Source organism: Salmo trutta, chromosome 16 (genome assembly GCF_901001165.1).
Source record: "Salmo trutta chromosome 16, fSalTru1.1, whole genome shotgun sequence".
NCBI classification, from domain to species: domain Eukaryota; kingdom Metazoa; phylum Chordata; class Actinopteri; order Salmoniformes; family Salmonidae; genus Salmo; species Salmo trutta.
The window spans coordinates 53005495-53028556 of record NC_042972.1 but is presented as its reverse complement, the minus strand read 5'-3'; the positions used below and the strand labels follow the sequence as shown (position 1 = coordinate 53028556).

The 23062-nt window shown below is 40.0% G+C and overlaps 2 protein-coding genes across 5 annotated transcripts in view; one reads left to right on the top strand and one right to left on the bottom strand.

Moving 5' to 3' along the window:
- LOC115151027 (protein phosphatase 1 regulatory subunit 12B) overlaps positions 1-12856 on the top strand; it is a 36008-nt gene extending 23152 nt beyond the window's left edge. Inside the window, exons 5-7 of the mRNA XM_029694933.1 lie at positions 839-898; positions 1070-1120; positions 10893-12856. Coding sequence (XP_029550793.1) covers positions 839-898; positions 1070-1120; positions 10893-10979 — 198 coding nt within the window. The 3' untranslated portion in view covers positions 10980-12856. The remainder of the gene's footprint in view (positions 1-838; positions 899-1069; positions 1121-10892) is intronic.
- A 906-nt stretch (positions 12857-13762) lies between these two features.
- The window catches only part of LOC115151026 (synaptotagmin-2), an 86609-nt gene continuing 77309 nt past the window's right edge, over positions 13763-23062 (bottom strand). For all 4 annotated transcript variants that reach the window (XM_029694931.1, XM_029694929.1, XM_029694932.1 and 1 more), the window contains 4 exons: positions 17658-17825; positions 17315-17432; positions 16174-16307; positions 13763-15885 (listed from right to left, as the gene is read on the bottom strand). In XM_029694931.1, coding sequence (XP_029550791.1) covers positions 15670-15885; positions 16174-16307; positions 17315-17432; positions 17658-17825 — 636 coding nt within the window. In that variant the 3' untranslated portion in view covers positions 13763-15669. The remainder of the gene's footprint in view (positions 15886-16173; positions 16308-17314; positions 17433-17657; positions 17826-23062) is intronic.

Genomic DNA, 23062 nt, shown 5'->3' with positions numbered 1-23062 from the left:
GATTAATATTGCACCATTTCTGTTAGGAATAAGAATATGGTAAATAGAAATAGTAATACAAAAAATGCTATAATAGAAAACTACTCTTTGTCATGTTTGTGGGAAACATGATGGAAAAATGTACAGTTGCTTATTTGAAATTCAAGAAAAATACTTTGGGTGATATTGCACTACACACCACCTGAAAACGCATTCATTTAAATGTTAATTAAATGTACATTTTTGGCCACACATAATGACCATAATGTGTCCAAATTTGACATCAGCCCTCACTTAACAATGCCTACCTACCTATGAAAGCCATTGAAGCAGAACTAAAGTAATTTCTGTTAGGCAAATTGCCCTTCTAATGTGCTTTGCCAATATGATCATCTTTAGACTTCTCAACCGCCAAGTAGAGCTCTAAATTTCCAAATTTAACAATAGTTTAACCCCCCCATCGTGTTCATGAGAGTCATCTTTCCCTAGAGGGGTCATATTAGTTTTCTAGGCCAACCCATTCGGAAACTACAGGCATTTCCTTTTTTTGTGAGAAGACCGATTTTCAGGTTCTCATGATCTGACAAACATCGCTGTAGCTCGGCCACCTTCCACTTCAGATTCGGAGGTGGAAGGTGGCCAAGCTACAGCGGTGTTTGATATCTCTAGCTTAACCTCCATCAAAATCTGTCAGTTTTTCTTATTATGTTACTTAGATTGACTCACAGGTGAGTCAATAGACTCCATCTGAAAATGGATATATAGCGTTTTGGAATTAAACTCTTCATATGAGAAATGTTTGCAGTTTCAGGGATTGTTCTCATTTTCACTATTTTAACCATGGACTTTTGTATTGCAGAGAAAGATCACAATGACTGAGAGGTCCAATGAGAGGTCCATGCTTGAGAAAGAAAAACGAGTGAGTTCCTCATTTCACAAGATGTTTGCCTATGCACTTTCTGTTTACTTCTCTCTTGTTCTGGTACATGTCTATTTGATTATATTTTATTTTATTAGTTCAAGTCATGGTCACGCTGATAGCCCTGTCATATTTAGTCTCATTGTGGCTTGTGTCATCTCCTCTCTGTAGGAAACACGCGTCCTCCAGAAGAAGATATCAGACATGGAAGATGAAGTGAAGGTATCTGTCCGGAATTTATCAATTTCCTCTAGATGGGCCAGCTGCAAAATCAATATTTGCTATTTTACCAATTCATGAAAAAAAAGTGCTTTTTGGTCTTAATTGAAGGTAAGGGTTAGGCATACGGTTAGCAGTGTTGAGAGGGTTAGGTTTAAAATGTCATGACTTTGTGGCTGTGCCAGCTAGTGACTACCCAACAGAGCTGCCTCCAGTACATGAGTCATCCCAAGATGGCGCCGACAGAGATGGTCGCCTCGCTTCTAGTACTTAGGAAACTAAGCTATATATATATATATATATATATATATATATATATATATAGCTTAGTATATATATGTTAGCCCAGAAAATCTTAAGTGTTATATATATGTGTATATATATATTTAATGTATATATACAATGTAAGAAATAATACATTTGTATATATATATATATTTAATGTATATATACAATGTAAGAAATAATACATTTTTATATATATATATATATATTCAATGTATATATACAATGTAAGAAATAATACATTTTTATATATATATATTTAAATGTATTATTTCTTACATTGTTAGCCCAGAAAATCTTAAGTGTTATTACATACAGCCGGGGCGAACTATTGGATATCAGAGCGATGTCATTTTACGAACATTAAGACCAGGAATACAACTTTCCCGAAGTGGATCCTTTGTTCGCACCACAACACAGGACATTGGATCTGATTCCAGAGGCCGACCCAAAACAACGACGCCGCAGAAGATGTAGATGGAGCGGTCTCCTGGTCAGACTTTGAAGCCGTGCACACCACTCACCGCTTACGAGTATATTACTTGCCAATGTCCAGTCTCTAGATAACAAGATAGATGAAATTAGGGCAAGGGTTGCTTTCCAGAGAGACATCCGGGATTGTAACATTCTCTGTTGCACGGAAACATGGCTCTCTCGGAATATGTTGTCGGTGTCCGTACAACCACTGGGATTCTTTATGCATCGCGTCGACAGAAATTAACATCTTTCTGGGAAGAAGGGCGGGAGTGTATGCTTCATGATTAACAACTCATGGTGTAATAGTAACAACATACAGGACCTCAAGTCCTTTTGTTCACCTGGCCTAGAATTCCTTACAATCAAATGCCGAGCTTATTATCTCCCAAGAGAATTCTTGTTGGTTATTGTCACAGCCGTGTATATCCCCCCTCAAGCCGATACCACAACGGCCCTCAAGGCACTTCACTGGACTCTATCCAAACAGGAAACCATATATCCTGAGGCTGCATTTATTGTAGCTGGGGGTTTTAACAAAGCAAATTTGAGAACAAGTCTACCTAAATTCAATCAGCATATTGATTATAGCACTCGTGCGGGCAATACACTGGATCACTGCTACTCTAACTTCCGCAATGCATACAAGGCCCTCCCTCGCCCTTCTGCAAATATGACAACTCCATTTTGCTCCTACCATCCTATAGGCAGAAACTCAAACAGGATGTACCCGTGACTATTCAATGCTGGTCTGACCAATCGAAATCCACGCTTCAAGATTGTTTAGATCACACAGACTGGGAATGGTTCCGGGCAGCCTCAGAGAATAATATTGATTTATACGCTGATTCAGTGAGTGAGTTTATAAGGAAGTGCATTGAAGATGTTGTACCCACTGTGACTATTAAAACCTTCCCTAACCAGAAACTGTGGATAGATGGCGGGATTCGCGCAAAACTGAAAACACTAACCACTGCATTTTAACCATGGAAAGATGACTGGGAATATGGCAGAATATAAACCGTGTAGTTATGCCCTCCAAGGCAATCAAACAAGCGAAATATCGGTATAGGGACAAAGTGGAGTCGCAATTCAAAGGCTCAGACAAGAGACATATGTGGCAGGGTCTACAGACAATTATGGACTACAAAAAGAGAACCAGCCACGTCACGGACACCGATGTCTTGCTTCCAGACAAAGTAAACACCTTCTTTGCTCGATTTGAGGATAATACAATGTCACCGACGCGGCCCGCTATCATGGACTGCGGGCCACTCCTTCTCCGTGGCCGACGCGAGGAAGACAATTAAACGTGTTAACCCTCACAAGGCTGCGGGCCAGACGGCATCCCTAGCCGTGTCCTCAGAGCATGCACAGACCAGCTGGCTGGTGTGTTTAAAGACATATTCAATCTCTCCCAATCCCAGTCTGCTGTACCCACAAGCTTCAAGATGGCAACCATTGTTCCTTTACCCAAGAAGGCAAACATAACTGAACTAAATGACTATCACCCAGTAGCACTCACTTCTGTCATCATGAAGTGCTTTGAGAGACTAGTCAAGGATCATATCACTTCCACCTTACCTGCCACCCTAGACCCACTTCAATTTGCATACCGCCCCAATAGGTCCACAGATGATGCAATCGCCATCACACTTCACACTGCCCTATCCCATCTGGACAAGAGGAATACCTATGTAATGCTGTTCATTGACTGCAGCTCAGCATTCAACACCATAGTACCCTCCAAGCTCGTCATTAAGCTTGAGGCCCTGGGTCTCAACCCCGCCCTGTGCAATTGGGTCCTGGACATTGATGGGTGGTGAAGGTAGGAAAGGTGGTGAAGGTAGGAAACATCTCCAATTCGGTGATCCTCAACACTGGAGCCCCACAAGGGTGCGTGCTCAGCCCCCTCCTGTACTCCCTGTTCACCCATGACTGCGTGGCCATGCACGCATCCAACTCAGTCATCAAGTTTGCAGATGACACAACAGTAGTGGGCTTGATTACCAACAATGATGAAACAGCCTACAGAGAGGAGGTGAGGGCACTGTGTGGTGTAAGGAAAACAACCTCACTCAATGTCAACAAAACAAAGGAGATGATCGTGGACTTCAGGAAACAGCAGAGGGAGCACACCCCCCTATCCACATTAACGGGACAGCAGTGGAGAAGGTGGAAATTTTAAGTTCCTTATCGTACACATCATGGACAAACTGAAATGGTCCACCCACACAGACAGTTTGGGTGAAGAAATGTAGCTTGTCACCTAAAACCCTCACACACTTTTACAGATGCGCAATTGAGAGCATCTTGTCGAGCTGTATCACTTCCTGGTATGGCAACTACACCACCCACAACCTCAAGGCTCTCCAGAGGGTGGTGTGGTCTGCACTACGCATCACCAGGGGCAAACTACCTGCCCTCCAGGACACCTACAGCACCTGATGACACAGGAAGGCCTAAAAGATCATTAAAGACAACAGCCACCCGAGCCACTGCCTATTTACCCTGCTACCATACAAAAGGCGAGGTCAGTACTGGTGCATCAAAGCTGGGACAGAGAGACAGAAGCTGTTTTTCAATCTCAAGGCCATCAAACTGTTCAACAGCTGACACAGAGACCCTGCTGCTAACATACAGCCTCAAAATCATTGGCCACTTTAATAAATGGATCACTAGTCACTTTAAAACCTGTTAAGGACAGACGTTCCGCTAGCAGAACCCCGTTCCACCTGCGGAACCCCTAGCCAACAGCCAATGGCATCGCACGGCGCAAAATACAAAACCAACTAAAATACGACAATTCAATTTTCTCAAACAATCAACTATTTTACACCATTTTAAAGATAAGACTCTCGTTAATCTAACCACATTGTCCGATTTCAAAAAGGCTTTACAGCGAAAGCAAAATATTAGATTATGTTAGAGTACATAGACACAAATAATCACACAGCCATTTTCTAAGCAAGCATATATGTCACATAAACCCAAACCACAGCTAAATGCAGCACTAACCTTTGATCTTCATCAGATGTCACTCCTAGGACATTATGTTATACAATACGTGCATGTTTTGTTCAATAAAGTTCATATTTATATCAAAAAACAGCTTTTTACATTAGCATGTGATGTTCAGAACTAGCATACCCATCAAACTTCCGGTGAATTTAGTAAATTACTCATGATAAACGTTCACAAAATACATAACAATTATTTTAAGAATTATAGATACAGAACTCCTTTATGCAATCGCTATGTCCGATTTTAAAATAGCTTTTCGGCGAAAGCACATTTTGCAATATTCTGAGTAGATAGCTCGGCCATCACAGGCTAGCTAATTTGACACCCACCAAGTTTGGGGCTCACTAAACTCAGAATTACTATTATAAAAATTGGATTACCTTTGCTGTTCTTCGTCAGAATGCACTCCCAGGACTTCTACTTCAATAACAAATGTTGGTTTGGTTCCAAATAATCCATAGTTATATTCAAATAGCTCCGTTTTGTTCGTGCGTTCAGGTCACTATCCGAAGGGTGACGTGCGAGCGCATTTCGTGACAAAAAAATTCGAAATATTCCATTACCGTGCTTAGAAGCATGTCAAACGCTGTTTAAAATCAATTTTTATGCTCTTTTTTTCGTAAAATAGCGATAATATACCAACCGGGCAACGTTGTATTCATTCAAAGGATGAAAGAAAAAAATAGGAGTAGTCTCGTGAACGCGCATCTCAGTGTCACTGTCCCCAGGCTGACCACTTACAAACTCTGCTGCTGTACTTTGCCCAGAGACAGCAGACACCCCATTCCACTTTCTGGCGGCTTTAGAGAGCCAATGGAAGCCTTAGAAAGTGTCACGTTACAGCACAGATGCTGTAATGTCGATAGAGATGCAACAGAAGGACAACAAATTGTCAGACAGGGCACTTCCTGTATGGAATCTTCTCAGGTTTTGGCCTGCCATATGAGTTCTGTTATACTCACAGACACCATTCAAACAGTTTTAGAAACTTTAGTGTTTTCTATCCAAATCTACTAATTATATGCAGTTTCTGGGCAGGAGTAGTAACCAGATTAAATCGGGTATGTTTTTTATCCGGCCGTGAAAATACTGCCCCCTATCCCAAAGAAGTTAATAATGTTTACATATCTTGCATTACTCATATCTATATAGTGTATTTTATACCATCTATTGCTACTTGTCAATGCCGCTCTGTCATCGCTCATCCATATATTTATATGTACATATTCTTATTCCATCCCTTTACTTAGATTTGTGTGTATTAGGTAGTTGTGGAATTATTAGATTACTTGTTAGATATTACTGCATGGTCGGATCTTGAAGCACAAGCATTTCGCTACACTCACATTACCATCTGCTAACCGTGTGTGTGTGACCAATAAAATTTGATTTAACTTGGTAAATACCAATCTGCTTGAATTTACTGAGTTGATACTGAGAGTTGTTCACTGTTTGACCAATTCAGGGCCATTTTCTTGTGGCTTATTGCCAGTTCTTGTCTCTCTTGAGAATATTTCCAATAGACTAAACTGAGCCACAGCAGAGACAGAACATATTCCCAAAACACACTCTCCACAAGAGGCCCAGTTATCACAAAGCTGCCCTGCAGACAAACAGAGAACAAGAACTATCAGGAGAGGCTCTGGGATGTGACTTGGTACTATAGTGTTACTGTCTATCAAATGGCACCCGATTCCCTATAATGCACTGCTTTGTGACGTGATATTCTAAGATGACATCGTTTGTCACCATTATGCCCCATTGGCTGTGGATTGTAAGAGTGCTTTGATTGATATTCATCGAGTGAGCAAGCCATTAGTATTTGGCTGCATTCACTACTGCCACAAGCATCTGCAGTGTTCCATACACGAGGGTACAGACAACAACCTCTTATCATCTCTGAATGAGAGCTCGCCATAAAGATGGAACACTGAACTGAATATACACTGCTCAAAAAAATAAAGGGAACACTAAAATAACACATCCTTGATCTGAATGAATGAAATAATCTTATTAAATACTTTTTTCTTTACATAGTTGAATGCGCTGACAACAAAATCACACAAAAATAATCAATGGAAATCCAATTTATTAACCCATGGAGGTCTGGATTTGGAGTCACACTCAAAATTAAAGTGGAAAACCACACTACAGGCTGATCCAACTTTGATGTAATGTCCTTAAAACAAGTCAAAATGAGGCTCAGTAGTGTGTGTGGCCTCCACGTGCCTGTATGACCTCCCTACAACGCCTGGGCATGCTCCTGATGCGGTGGCGGATGGTCTCCTGAGGGATCTCCTCCCAGACCTGGACTAAAGCATCCGCCAACTCCTGGACAGTCTGTGGTGCAACGTGGCGTTGGTGGATGGAGCGAGACATGATGTGCTCAATTGTTACATTGTGTTGTTTAAGTGTTTCCTTTATTTTTTTGAGCAGTATTTAATATCTCTATGGGCAAAAACTGTGGGGCCATACTTGCAACCATTTAAATTTAAATGGATTCTCCAGCTCAAAATGTGCATCAGCCAATGAAAGGCATTGATTTACTTGCATGTGATAGAACGCCTAATTGTAGCTGGTCCCATCAGATAACATGGCACACGTTAACTCTATGCTAACTTTTTCATTAGCCTATGAAAGATCTTAAACTTTATATCCACCAACCAATGGCATTTTGGGCTAGGGGGCAGTATTGAGAATTTTGGAAAAAATATGTGCCCATTTTTAACTGCCTCCTACACCAACTCAGAAGCTAGAATATGCATATTATTGTTCAGGATAGAAAACACCCTAAAGTTTCTAAAACTGTTTGAATGGTGTCTGTGAGTATAACAGAACTCCTATGGCAGGCAAAAACCTGACAAGGTTTCATGCAGGAAGTGGCCTGTCTGACAAGGAGTCGTGCGTCTTGCATCTGTTTATTGAAAAGTAAGGATCTTAGCTGTAACGTGACAATTCCTAGGGCTCCAATAGGCTCTCAAAACCCAGGAAAAACCTGAAGGATGACGAGGCGGCCTCTGGCTGAAACAGATTATCGCCTTTGGTAAGTGGCCGATCAGAGGACCATTGAATGAGGCGCGTGCACGATTCGCCCCCGTTGAGAAATTTCATTCGGCTGTTTAGGCTCATTGCAGATTCCCGGTCGGAATATTATCGCTTTTCTACGAGATAAATGGCATAAAAATTGGTTTTAAACAGCGGCTGACATGCTTCGAAGTACGGTAATGGAATATTTAGACTTTTTTGTCACGCCATGCGCCATGCTCGTGACCGTGATGTAGCATTCTGATAGTGTCTAGAACTCACGAACAAAACGTCGCTGTTTGGATATAACGATGGATTATTTGGGACCAAACCTACATTTGTTATTGAAGTAGAAGTCCTGGCAGTGTATTCTGACGAAGAACAGGAAAGGTAAGAACATTTTTCTTATAGGAAATGTGATTTTGGTGAAGGCTGAACTGGGTGGGTGTCTAAATAGCTAGCCCGTGATGCCGGGCTATGTACTTAGAATATTGCAAAATGTGCTTCATCCGAAAAGCTATTTTAAAATCGGACATATCGAGTGCATAGAGGAGTTCTGTATCTATAATTCTTAAAATAATTGTTATGCTTTTTGTGAACGTTTATCGTGAGTAATTTAGCAAACTGTTAGTAAATTCCCCGGAAGTTTGCGGGGGGTATGCTTTTTCTGAACGTCACATGCTAATGTAAAAAGCTGGTTTTTGATATAAATATGAACTTGATTGAACAGACATGCATGTATTGTATAACATAATGTCCTAGGTGTGTCATCTGATGAAGATCATAAAAGGTTAGTGCTGCATTTAGCTGTGGTTTGGGTTTATGTGACATGATATGCTAGCTTGAAAAATGGGTGTCTGATTATTTCTGGCTGGGCACTCTCCTGACAATCTAATGTTTTGCTTTCGTTGTAAAGCCTTTTTGAAATCAGACAGTGTGGTTAGATTAACAAGATTCTTGTCTTTAAATAGCTGTAAAATAGTCATATGTTTGAGAAATTGAAGTAATAGTATTTCAAACGATTCAAAAATCGCGCCACTGGATTGAAGTGGCTGTTACGTAGGTGGGACGAATTCGTCCCACATGCGCCAGAGAGGTTAAAATAGGTCAACCCTGGCCACAAGAGATATTTTAAACCTACAAATTCAAGGTTTACTTGTTACATTGGTCTGTAACAAAATGCCATGGGCCAATATTGAACCGATGCATCCTTGACTAGGCTACAGGTGGTAGACAACATTTTCACGTTTTCACACATGACAAATTCCCACGTTTTCACACATGAGGTCCTTACAATGTGTAAGTTTATTTGTACATCATTAAAAAACTTGAAGAGCCTTATGGATTTGTCAAATAGTAGCCATATCATTGTCATCATCGCTTCTCTGTGGTACACACTGCTAAAGCGGATGACTTACAATCGATAGTGCACTTTAACCATGGGTTTGAACCCCCCTCGCTTTTTGGTTGAGGAAAACACTTCACTGCCAGTCCTTATGCTCGATTCAAAACGCATGTGACAAAGTGGATGATTATTACAAAAAAAATTATAACAATGCATAGCGTTTATCCTGCATGTAAGTGTAACCTAGAAAATAATATAATAATGACAGCCAACTGTCTTCCAACATTAAGACTGTCAATTTCGAGTCCTGCAGACTTCTTTAAAATAACTACAATGCTGCCATCTGTAGGATGATAACGAGAGTGCACATTACCTGATGTACACATTGTAATGCTCATGTTTTTTTGCGTCAAATGACGCATATATGATGAAGTAGATGATTAAAAATGCCTTCATTAAGGTGTACACATCCATATGATATAGCCTATCCAATGTGATTATTAGGCAACAGCAGTGTGTAAGGCTGAAGAAAGAGGTAGCTCCTTTGTAAAGTTCATTTACAATCTTCATTTTCAAGCTGTTGGCTGTAGGCATCCCTTTTCAACACACTAACAGTGCTTGGCTCGGGCAGGAGCTCACCAGAGTACCGGCACCACAAATTTGTGCAGTACCTGCACCTAAATATAAAGAGTACCGGCACACAAAATAAATACCGGCACTTATTTTATTTTAGTCCACACTGACATAATGCATGGAAATAAACATTTCAGAGGGGCGGGTGGACTTCAAACCCTTCTACAATCTGCAACAATTACGTGGACTAGGCACTTTACACAGTGTAATTTGACCAGTCAGTCAAATACATGTGATGGTTGCTTTGATTATCAGAACATTATTTTGGACTTAGGTATGTTAAGGAACATGTCCAACTACTTAAATTATTTTAATTGGCTGATGCACTTGTGCCAGGATACAATCAGTGCCACCTGTTGAAGTTAGCATGGGGCTAACGTGTGCCACGTTATTTGATGGAACAAGCTACAATTGAAAATGTGTCACAATAAATCAAATCAAACTTTATTTGTCACATGCGCCGAATACAGCAAGTGTAGACCTTACTGTGAAATGCTTACTTACAAGCCCTTAAACAACAGTGCAGTTCAAGAAGAGTTAAGAAATGATTTACCAAATAAACTAAAGTAAAAAATAATAAAAAGTAACATAATAACGAGGCTATATACAGGGAGTAGCAGTACCGAGTCAGTGTGCAGGGGTACAGGTTAGTTGAGGTAATTTGTACATGTAGGTCATAATCAATGACTTTAATTGGCTAATACACATTTTGAGCTGGAGAACCCATTTAACTAAATGGTTGCTTATGTTTTCAAGTATGGCCCCAGGTGACTGAGGAGAGAGGGGTGAGGAATGTGTCAGTCATTGTCATTTGTTCTGTATATCACAATTGGACGAGATATTATTATATATTTTTTTTAAATCAGCTTGAATTGGTACACTTTCAACTTTTTAGCTTTCCCTTTAACAAACAGTACAGCATGTAGATGTTATGTTTCAATAACCCCAACCCTAACCCTTCTCTGTTTGCTTGTCTGCTGTCCTCCACAGATCCAGACAGAGCTGAAGAATGAGAACCAGAGACTGAAGGACGAGAACGGAGCCTTAATCCGGGTCATCAGTAAACTGTCTAAGTGAGAGGAGGAAGAGGATGATCCAAGACTTTATTTCCAATTTTTACTCCAACTACACCACCATCACCACCACCAACCACCACTACATTCAAATCATGACAGGAATGACAGATAGGTGCCAACTTTAAATACTTTTTTGATGCTCCTTTCACTTTTCTCCTCTGTCCTCTGATGGGGATAGTGTTCACACACAGATAGCATATTAGCATTTTTTAAATGTATTTATGGATTGTTATAATGCATACTTATATCGTCACAGCACATTATACTGTACAAATGTCTACGAAGGTTTAATCTATGAACTGGTGTAACAGTTGATATATTATGATGTTCTATATAATTAAGTTACATTTAATGTTTATTTTAAAACTGCATCACCTGAAAAGTCTCCTGAACCTTGTATAAGTTATTTATAATGATTGTCTACGCTGCAATCCAATGCAATCTCTTGTATGCACTGTCATCAAATGGTCATGTGTGGTAATGCATCTTACTGCAGAGGCCTACAGTATGTATGACATGATCGACAACCAGGATTGGTACACATTTGTAAGCAATAATAAAGCAGGTAAAGATTACATGAAGAGGTGAATTTGAAAATATAATACAAAAACTATGTTGTTTACAAACCACGCAAAACAAGCATACTTAAAAGATCTTTATTTCCTATGATAACATATAGATACGTCTGTGGAGACATTCCATGTTTTGGTTCCCTTGAGGTTCTTAATAATATCACATTGACTGATATATTGATACAAGAGCTGGAGGATTTGGAGTCTTTTTGCTGGACAACATGTTTGTTGGTAGGGAAATAAATCATGCAATCCACAAAAGGCACAACTACTGACACACACACACACATACGCACACCTCTACAACGAGACAAAACAATCAAGTTTAAGCATTTCCCTTGTCCATGTTGTTGAATAGTATAGAAGGAGAGGAGGGAGTGAGGAGGAGAGGCAGAGGGGAACAGTTCTTTGGAAGTCTTGAAGTATGGAGGCCATGGAGGATCAAAACGCATAAAGAGGAACCCTATTTCTTTTTTTAAGCAGCAAGGTTGGCAGTATTGCATTGCGAATGTAGCTCTGCACTGTTTGGGTTCGCCCCATACTCAAAAGAGTTCCATAGACCCAGGAAGACAGGGATTTTGTTGCCTGCATTGCAGTAATTTGAAAAAACCCACTCAGTTTCTGTTGTTCACTGAGAAAACGTTAGAAGAACACAGGCGTTATTGGTCCTATTGCAAATACAACTTTTAAAATAGACAGAATAATGGTCTATAAAACAATCATAATCAACCCAAGCATACTCAATAGGAGGGATATGGAAAACATGTAAGGAAGTAACAGTATTCATTCATCACCACAATTAAACTCATATTTTGAGTAATAACTGCATTACTGGAATGGAGGTTATACTGTATGGGTTATATAAATCAGATGTATACCTGCAATCGGTGTATTAAGAGCATGGAAAAATGAACGTAATTTTTCAATCGAGTAACATTTCACTATTTTTCTGCTATTGGTTCTTTATGCTAACATAAAACATTGTTTTTGCATTCCATGTGCAAATTATGCAAATGACTGAAGGTTCATTTAAACTTTTTCCGAACATAGGTATGTATATGATCATCCCAGAAAGCCAAGCAGTCATATGATTTACTAAATGCAGAGGCATGTATATCTTACAATATTAACTCAAAGTCATGCCAATAATGTCGGTAAACGTAACCACTATTATCATGTTAAGTACCTATATATAAGCAAAACACATATTATATAATGTGAGGTGAAAATCCAACAGACCTGGCACAGGTGATTATATAGAGGAACAAATATAATATAATTCACATATAAATATACATATTCAGTAGATCATTTTTAAGCTATTCTGTCATAGGAAAGTGATAAAGTCTGAACCAGCCACTCTGTTAATATCTCTATAAGGTTTTTATATGAGTAGTAATATACATTTGCTCAGAGTATAGATCCCTAAGAGGTGTTTTAGGCTTGGTTACTAACCTCACAGATGAGCTCTAATGTTTCAGTGCTCAAGTTGTATGGCTTTTCTTCTTATTTTGATCAACATACTAAAAAATACATATTTAACTGTTATATTAAGCATTGAATGACAGCAAGCAGAGGTCTACTCAGGGTACAAATATATATAAGAGGTATTGAAAGAGGGCTATAAGTCCATGCTTTGACTTCTATAGAGTGAGTTATGAACCTGTCACTAAACAGTCTAAGGAAGGTCTAGTACTTGGACTTAAATTTGTGTAGTACCATCATCTGACTTAGTAATGGGCCAATACTGGTCAACCCAACCCAACACAACAGATATAAATTATTTTTGATAAGGCAGTTACTACAACCTCTGGCAGGATAAACGAAGGAAACACTTATGGTACATATAATTACAAAGCAAGAGAGCTAGTGAATGTTGTCCTTTTGCAATAAATACACAATAAATCATGGCCATCAAAGACCATGCACACATACAAGTGAATGCAGGACATGTTAGTAATATTGCATTTTTACTTGTTGTATATAGTAAAGTATTTAGGGTTGACCACAGTAGACAGGTTGAAAGGATTATACAATTAACACATACTAAAAACAAGCATGCAACATTTTGGTCTGCTAAATGAATGCCCACACAGTAAAAATCAACACTTGAATTCCAGGCAAGAAAATAGCCTTTAAAATCCATATACTATGCAGACATACGTTTAGTCCCATAGCCTTTAGGGAAAATACATAAAATGTGCAGTCAATGCATATTTTCTCTCCATTTTATTATCAAAATGACATTGGACACAAACACACATACATTATGATTTCTCTTTAAAACATGCTGATATTTACAACATTGTATAGATACATGCTGTATTAACAAATTTGCTCAATGCATAATGTTTACAGAAGGAAGAGAGAGAGGGAGGCAAAACTACAATGGACTTATTAGCATTCTAACGTTCACCCTCCTTTCAGTTTGATCAGCTTATATACAATGGCCTCTTGGACATCAAAATCATAGGATGTCTGAATGAACAACGCCCTTGGGAAAAACAGGTTTGAATAAACAGCGGACAATGTACAATGTTTCAGTACTTTGGCATCTTACAGTAAGGGTCACATACTAAGCAGGTTGCTGATGAGTGTGTGGTGCAAAAGCCAAAGCTATTGCCATGAAGAGTTGCACAAAGCATAAATCATGCTTACTTTACTCTCGTTTGTTTCATGCAAAAGCTGCATTTGAATGTACCGGTTGCTTGATGATTACCTTTTCATCATTACAATGTGAGCATCCAAAAATGGAATGGATACCCACACTACTACAGTCATCCTCAGCTGAGAGAAATAGACTTTGGGCCTCATGCAAGCACACATTTTAACTGAGAAAACATCCCCTCCAGTATGTTTGTATCAGTCATTTCAGAGATGCACAGTGATTTATAATTCACAGGCAGTGGCTGTAACAAGCAGATGGTCCCATTTTATAACATATGCCCCTTTCATCTTGATAGCACTAATGCCAAAAATGAATTCACAATAGTATACAGGGTATAATGTTGTTTTAGTAGAATATGATTAATAATTTTTCTTTATTTTCTTGAACATAAATCCTCAACATTTTGTATCTTTGACTTAAAATAGTAAAAGGTCAAATGTGTTTTCAACGACTGAGATGAAATTATTTCTTCATTTTTACTTTGGCCATGGATAAGTAATCACGTTTACAGCCAAGTGGTCAAAAAAGGTCTGCAACACATTGGGAGTTTCCTTGGACTGTGTCATTATGACTTTTGCCAGGTATACAGTTTACCTCAGTGCACATTAAGTTGAGAGCCTAATGTACTTCACCAACTGTTTCATCAAAAAGGCACCCATGAACTCCTCCTCCTCCCAGCCATAACTGCATAGAAATTATGTTTGATTAATAATCATTAACTGCAAAGTCAAATGTCATTTTTGCCACAATATGGCTCTCTTTCATATGTAGGGGAATACATATAATAATAATCATAAAATTGGAATAACAAAAAAACATGGCATTGTGAAGTTCTGTTAGAAAGACATTCTGGAATGGATTTCTGCATTGTATTAACTTTATACCTAATACCATCTCACCTAAACCCTTTACATAAGAAGATTTGAAACGGTTCAATATGAGACATTTCTCAATATTCATTCTACTGCAAGATATGGCACACTTATGGTTTGAGAACAAGATATATGCTATTAGGAATCGGTTTGGCATGGTTTATGTAGAGCAGTGAGAGCATAAGTAAAGCATGCATAATGTTCTATAAACTAAATGAAGAAGCTATAACCATCATCACATTCATTGAGCCTTTCTCTAAGCATTCATTATCAGCATCTAAGCATCTGGTGCTAAAAAGCATGCCGAAATGAAACACAGATCCATTTATCAATCGTTCAATCTCCCTCTTCTCACAATACACTAAATATGTGAAATGCTATGATGTTGAAAAAGTGTTGTTTATGTTCATCAATTGAACTATGAATAAGCTGATATTGTAGATGTTTCTTTTTTTTGTTCAGTGTTTCAAGTAGACATGACAGAATCATGTGCAAGTCATGAGTTTCATGCAGTGTAGGAGGGTTGGGGAGGGAGGGTTTCTGAGTTGGTTAGTTGGTAATCAAATCGGCAAAGTTAAGTTACTTTTTTGCATTTAAACCTGCCAGCGCCGCATCTATATCCTCCTCCTGTTGTAGTGGATGCCACTGGGCAATGGGACGCCTGGGGTTAGAGAGCATGTCAGACCAATGCTTCAGACCAGGGCCCGTCGCCTTGCTTCCCACAAATATCTTCCCAATGGCGTCATTCTTGCCAATCTTGTCATAATCAAACACTGTCACCACCACCAAGATTTTCTAAAGAGGAAAGAGAGAAAATAAATGTTTATAGTAGATTGTGCATGTGTGCACTCGCATAATCACGTAACCCTTCATATGCAAGCCTCATACAGTAGGTATTAAACTACTAGGGCTTAAAATAGAGCTTAAGATTTTCTTTCAAAATGTAATTGCTGTAAGCATCAAAGCATAACAAAAATCTAAATGTGGCTGTAGGCCTACAGAAAAAATAAATAACACCACTTCAACAAACGGTATGAAAAAATAGAAATCCTTTGCTCGTCAAATATGTAAAGTGTTCTATACCTGCATCATGTCCATTGGGATCTCAAAGCTGAAGGACTCGTTGTAGTACGGATTCAGAGTGTTCTTCTTCACCGTGGTCTTCTTCTTCTTCAGTTTCTTGCCGCCCTGCAGCAACGCAATCTTCACATAGGGATCTGCAAAGAGAGACCAACAGATATTTAATCACTCATTTCATGTTTCCTTGCATTGCTTCGGTAGAGCAAAATTGTGATGTGATATGAGTTGCTTGCTAATTAGAAAAATAATTCAGAGAGCTCATTAATGTAACATACAGTAATGCAATGTCTGCAAATAAATCAGAGGCCCTGCATCACTGAGATGTTTAATTAATGGCAGATTGGCATGCCTGCTTGGTTGGAAATGATCTATTGTTATGTCCAGTGGTTTGCCCTACCAGACAGTCCACCCACAAGCTTGTTTTTAACACTAGACATGTTTTTCCCCCAAATAGTACCAAAATAGGGTAATTTGATTTGTGACCCTATTTTGGGGCTTTGTAGACTCCTTTCTTGAAGGTGCTATGTAGAACCGCCTATCAAAGGTTCAATAAAGAATCAGTTCTATCATGAGACGGTTTCGAATAGCATAATAAACATTTGACCTCTGTAACAGTTATCTACAGGTAATTAGTATATGATATGTATGATGATGATCTGTTTTCAACATTGTTATGCTGCTGTGTTGTAGTATGGGGTTGATCATGCTTAATTACTCTCACCTGGGAGTTGTATCAACCTGACTCAACCATGTCAAATGATGAAGTTAGTCCAAAAATATAAACTCGAATATACTTGCAGACCCTTCTCACTGATGGTATCGGACTAGCCACCTCAACAGAACCCATGAATATAAACACACAGACACAAGACAGGTAGAATAAAACAACAAAATAATAGGTACCACACAGGAAGTGAAATAATGCAACATAAAGAACAGGAATTCATAATTACCCAGAACCATCTAGCGAAGGACTGCTTCAATATTGTAAAGATCAATTTGGAAGGGAAGGGTTCTACATAGAGAAAGGTTCTTTGAGAAGACATGGTTCTACATAGAACCATCACTCACTGCAAAGAACCTCTCAAGAACCCTTTAAGAATCTCAAGAGTAAACTGTACGTCCAGTGGAAGTCTTAACGTACCAGACAGTCCACCCACGTCCATCTTCTTGAGGTTCTTTGCCTCCAGGATACAGACAGTGAGTTTGCCAGCGGTGGGCACGTAACGGAGAGAGATACAGATGTCTCCCAGCTTCTCAGGCTGCATGGAGATTAAGGACAGAGAGAGGGCAAGCACAGAGAGAACAACGACACAGAGAGGGAAAGATAGACAAAAAATGTATATTACAATTGTCAGAGCTTGGCTGTTGTTACTTCTGATGGGGCAACGCTCCCGTCCAACGATTGGCTTAGTTCAATAAATAAAATTTAAAAAAATCTACTCATGAATTATAAATAGCATGAATAGTTTTTTTTCAGCTCATACCTCCTCTTTGTCTGCACTCTCCAAATCCTTCCATTCTTCGATGGGCTGTCCCAGATCGATGGTGTTCATCGGGATCTTCACCTCTCCAATGATGTCATGCTTGGAGAATCGGTCGTAGTCAAAGACTGACATCACCAGGGTTTTTCCACCGAGCTCAGCATACGGTAACTGATGAAGGAACACATCAACAACAACAACACCACCACAACACAACACCAACACAACTGAATTATTAGGTCTGAATGTAAAACCACATGCCCCTCTTTGTAAATGTCCATACTTTATGTCTCACTATGTCCACACTCACAGTACGTGCTATCAATATAACATTATTATCATTGTTTATTTTTTAAGTAAACATAAACATATATTATTTGGTGCCATGGCTGCTGGCAAGACATTGATTGCCGATACATTAGTAATACAGCACAATGGCAGCCAACATACACTGCGTTTTATAACACAGAACAGGACAGGCAGAACATGGGTTAGGCTGGATTATAATGTGTAGCTTTGTTTTTACTTGGAAAACATCTAAGGAGAGATCATTTATTCAGCTCTAAAGCATCAAAGCGTAATTATAGTATACAATATGGGTTCTGTTGATTCTATCCAGCCCTTGCAGACCTGGAGTATAATACATTATAGCATGTTTAGACATTCCCTTTCCTGTGGTAAATTGGCTCACTGACAAATATAAATAAAAATACATTCTAAAGAGGTTTGGGGTCAATTCTTATTTGAGTTGCGAATTGCTATTTAATTCCAATTAAATTATTCAATTTGAATTCAATTACAATTGGCCACACCACACAGGGAGCAGCATTTTAATTGAATTTGAATTAAAGGAAGTAGAACTTTATTCAATGAAACTCAGGTGGCTTATTTATTCTACACATATCCATAAAAATGCTTATTTTGACATCATGTATGGTTACCAATACCAAATAGCATAAGGTTTAAAACTCAATCTCCTAAAACAATTTAAAATAATTACAGTGGTCTGGAAATATTCTAAGATCATGTTGTGGGTTGTCTATAATGATTCATAATTCCCTTAATGTCTTTAAATAGCAGAAAAAATATATGCATTTCCCAGAATGCTAATGCATCAAACACTGCAGTGTAGAAGGGAACAATCTAACATCTGGGTCATTCCGCCAATTCGGTGCCTTTTGAGAAGTGTAATTTGGTCCCCCCAAAAAATGTTTTACTTCACCTCAATTTAACATTCTGTCATAAAGAGTGAATATTAAGTGACAAATAAAGTAACAGGTTTGACTGTAACAGCGATGACTGTGACAGGGTTGACTGTAACAGTGTTGACGATTTCATCTTAAATAGGCCATAAATCCCCTTGTGACGGGGAATGGAAGCTTGTTGTGTGCAACGGGGAGGGGCAATTGGATGCAAGCTTACATTTGTATTTATTTATTGTTAAAACATTTCTAGCCTGTCTATCTATGGGTAACAGGTTTGCCGTGTTATGCTCGACCCGCTCATTTTTCCAGCACAAAACACTAGAAAAGGACTAAAAAGAGTAGAACCAGCTCATTTGCTTTTACACTATGATTTTACTATTAGATGTTCAATGTTTCTGTAGAAAAAAACTACTACCATGTCAAAACGAGAATTCAGTTCACGTAACAGGGTTGACCGTAAAGCGCACCTGAATGCAATAAACAACTTCTCTGATAGAAAACGGCCTATGTGTCATCAATATAAGTCAGAAATATTTATTCTAGTGTCCAAATTTACTACAAAGTGTAAATAGGATCGTTTTGTTCATAAAGTCAGTCTCGTCCAAAACAGTGCTTAATGAGCAACAGACAAAACACATGCAGAATCATTCGCTCTTTGAAGCTAGAATCCGTAGCGGTGAAACTGCCACGTCCGTTTGCGATATTACAACAACAAAGACATTACTTCAAAAAACATCATTGCACCTCATTGCACATGCGTATCTACTGCGATTTTTTTTCTACCATGACGCTGGATGCTCATTTCCTGAAAACAAAAGTTGCGCCTGGGATGGTCAGTGGCACTTTTTCACCTATCGTGGATCTAAAATGAGAGACAGACAAACGAATCACATGAAATACTGTCAGTAAAATCCTGAGAATGAGACTTTCATGTTTCACGTCTCAGTTGAATTGATTTGAACTGCTTTGTATTAAATTATACACTGGGTGTACAAAACATTACGAACTCCTTCCTAATATTGAGTTGCACCCCATTTTGCCCTTAGAACAGCCTCAATTCCTCTGGGCATGGACTACAAGGTGTCGAAAGCATTCCACAGGGATGCTGGCCCATGTTGACGCCAATGCTTCCCACAGTTGTATCAAGTTGGCTGGCTGGCCTTTGGGTGTTGGACCATTCTTAATACACAATGGAAACTGATGAGCGTGAAAAACCCAGCAGCGTTGCAGTTCTTGACACAGTGAAACCGGTGTGCCTTGCACCTACTACCATACCCTGTTCAAAGGCAATTCAATATTTTGCCTTGCCCATTCACCCTCTGAATGGCACATATACACAATCTGTCTCCATTGTCTCAAGGCTTAAAAATCCTTCTTTAACCTGTCTGCTCATCTTCATCTACACTGATTGAAGTGGAGTTAACAGGTTAAATGAATAAAGGATCATAGCTTTCACCTGGATTCACCTGGTCTGTCTGTCATGTCTATCACTAATGGCGCCAGAGGAGATGGCTGCCGTTTTACGGGCTCCTAACCAATTGTGCTATTGTGCGTGTTTTTTTCACATTATTTGTAACTTATTTTGTACATAATGTTTCTGCCACCATCTCTTATGACCGAAAAGAGCTTCTGGATATCAGGACAGTGATTACTCACCTCATAGTGGACAAAGATTTTTTTAACAAGTCGGACGCAAAGGATTTACTTCAGATACCGGACAAGGCCCAAATCCCCGTCATTCGCACGAGAAAGAGACAGAGATATCGGGGATGTAGGTTGGGGTGCCTTGTAAGGATCCGACAGCGAATGGGTAATCCGCCTCTACCATCAATCCTATTAGCCAATGTGCAATCATTGGATAATAAAATGGATGAGCTCCGATCAAGACTAACATACCAACGAGACCGTAATATCTTATAATTCAACGAGTGGCTATAAGACGACATGGATAACATACAGCTGGCTGGGTTTTCCATGCATCGGCATGATAGAACAGCTGCCTCCGGTAAGACAAGGGGAGGCGGTCTGTGTCTATTTGTAAATAACAACTGGTGCACGAAATCTAATATTAAGGAAGTCTCGAGGTTTTGCTCGTCTGAGGTAGAATATCTCACGATAAGCTGTAGACCACACTATTTACCGAGAGAGTTTTCATTAAAAAAATTTGTAGCTGTCTATTTACCACCACAAACCGATGCTGGCACTAAGACCACACTCAAACAGCAGTATAAGGCCATAAGCAAACAAGAAAATTCTCATCCAGATGCGGCGCTCCAAGTGGCCGGGGACTTCAATGCAGGGAAACTTAAATCCGTGCAACCAGAGGAGAAAAAAAACTCTAGACCACCTTTACTCCACACACATAGACGGGAACAAAGCTCTCCCTCACCCTCCATTTGGAAAATCTAACTATAACTCTATCCTCCTGATTCCTGCTTACAAGCAAAAACAAAAGCAGGAAGTACCAGTGACTCGATCAATACGGAAGTGGTCAGATGATGCAGATGCTAAGCTAAAGGATTGTTTTGCTAGCACAGACTGGAATATGTTCTGGGATACTTCCAATGGCATTCAGGAGTATACCACATCAGTCACTGGCTTCATCAATAAGTGCATCGACGACGTCGTCCCCAAAGTGACCGTACGTACATACCCCAACCAGAAGCCATGGATTACAGGCAACATCCGCAATGAACTAAAGGGTAGAGCTGCCGCTTTCAAGGAGCGGGATTCTAACCCGGACGCTTATAAGATATCCCGCTATGCCCTCCGACAAACCATCAAACAGGCAAAGGGTCAAAACAGAACTAAGATTGAATCGTACTACACCGGCTCCGACGCTCGTCGGATGTGGCAAGGCTTGCAAACTATTACGGACTACAAAGGGAAGCACAGCCACGAGCTGCCCAGTGACACAAGCCTACTAGATGACTTAAATGACATCTATGCTCGCTTCGAGGCAAGCAACAGTGAAGCATGCATAAGAGCACAAGCTGTTCCGGTCGACTGCGTGATCATGCTCTCCGTAGCCGATATGAGTAAGACCTTTAAACAGGTCAACATTCACAAGGCCGCAGGGCCAGACAGATCACCAGGACGTGTACTCCGAGCATGCACTGTCTTCACTGAAATTTTCAACCTGTGCCTGACCGAGTCTGTAACACCAACATGTTTCAAGCAGACCACCATAGTCCCTGTGCCCAAGAACCCCAACACCACTCACATCTGTAGCCATGAAGTGCTTTGAAAGGCTGGTCATGGCTCACATAAACACCATTATCCCAGAAATCCTAGACCCACTTCAATTTTCATACTGCCCCAACAGATCCACAGATGACGCAATATCTAAGCCACTCCACTCTGCCCTTTCCCTCCTGGACAAAAGGAACACCTATGTGAGAATGCAATTCATTGACTACAGCTCAGCGTTCAACACCATAGTGCCCTCAAAGCTCATCACTAAGCTAAGGATCCTGGGACTAAACACCTCCCTCTGCAACTGGATCCTGGACTTCCTGATGGGTCGCCCCCAGGTGGTAAGGGTAGGTAACAACACATCTGCAACGCTGATCCTCAACACGGGGGCACCTCGGGGTTTCATACTCAGTCCCCTCCTGTACTCCCTTTTCACCCATGACTGCATGGCCAAGCACGACTCCAACACCATCATTAAGTTTGCCGACAACACAACAGCCTGATCACCGACAACCATGAGACAGCCTATAGGGAGGAGGTCAGAGACCTGGCAGTGTGGTGCCAGGATAACAACCTCTCCCTCAACGTCATCAAGACAAAAGAGATGTACATGGATGACAGGAAAAGGAGGGCCGAGCACACCCCCATCTCAGGAGACTGAAAAGATTTGGCATGGGTCCTCAGACCCTCAAAAATGTCTACAGCTGCACCATCGAGAGCATCCTGACTGGTTGCATTACCTCTGTACCAGACGGTGTCAAAGGAAGGCCTTAAAAATTGCCAAAGACTCCAGCAGGCCAAGTCATAGACTGTTCTCTCTGCTAACTCACGGAAAGTAGTACCGGAGCGCCAAGTCCAGGTCCAAAAGGCTTCTTAACAGCTTCCACCCCCAAGCCATAAGACTCCTGAACAGCTAATCAAATGGCTACCCGGACTATTTGCATTGACACTCCCCCCATTTTTACGCCACTGCTACTCTCTGTTTATTATCTAGGCATAGTCACTTTA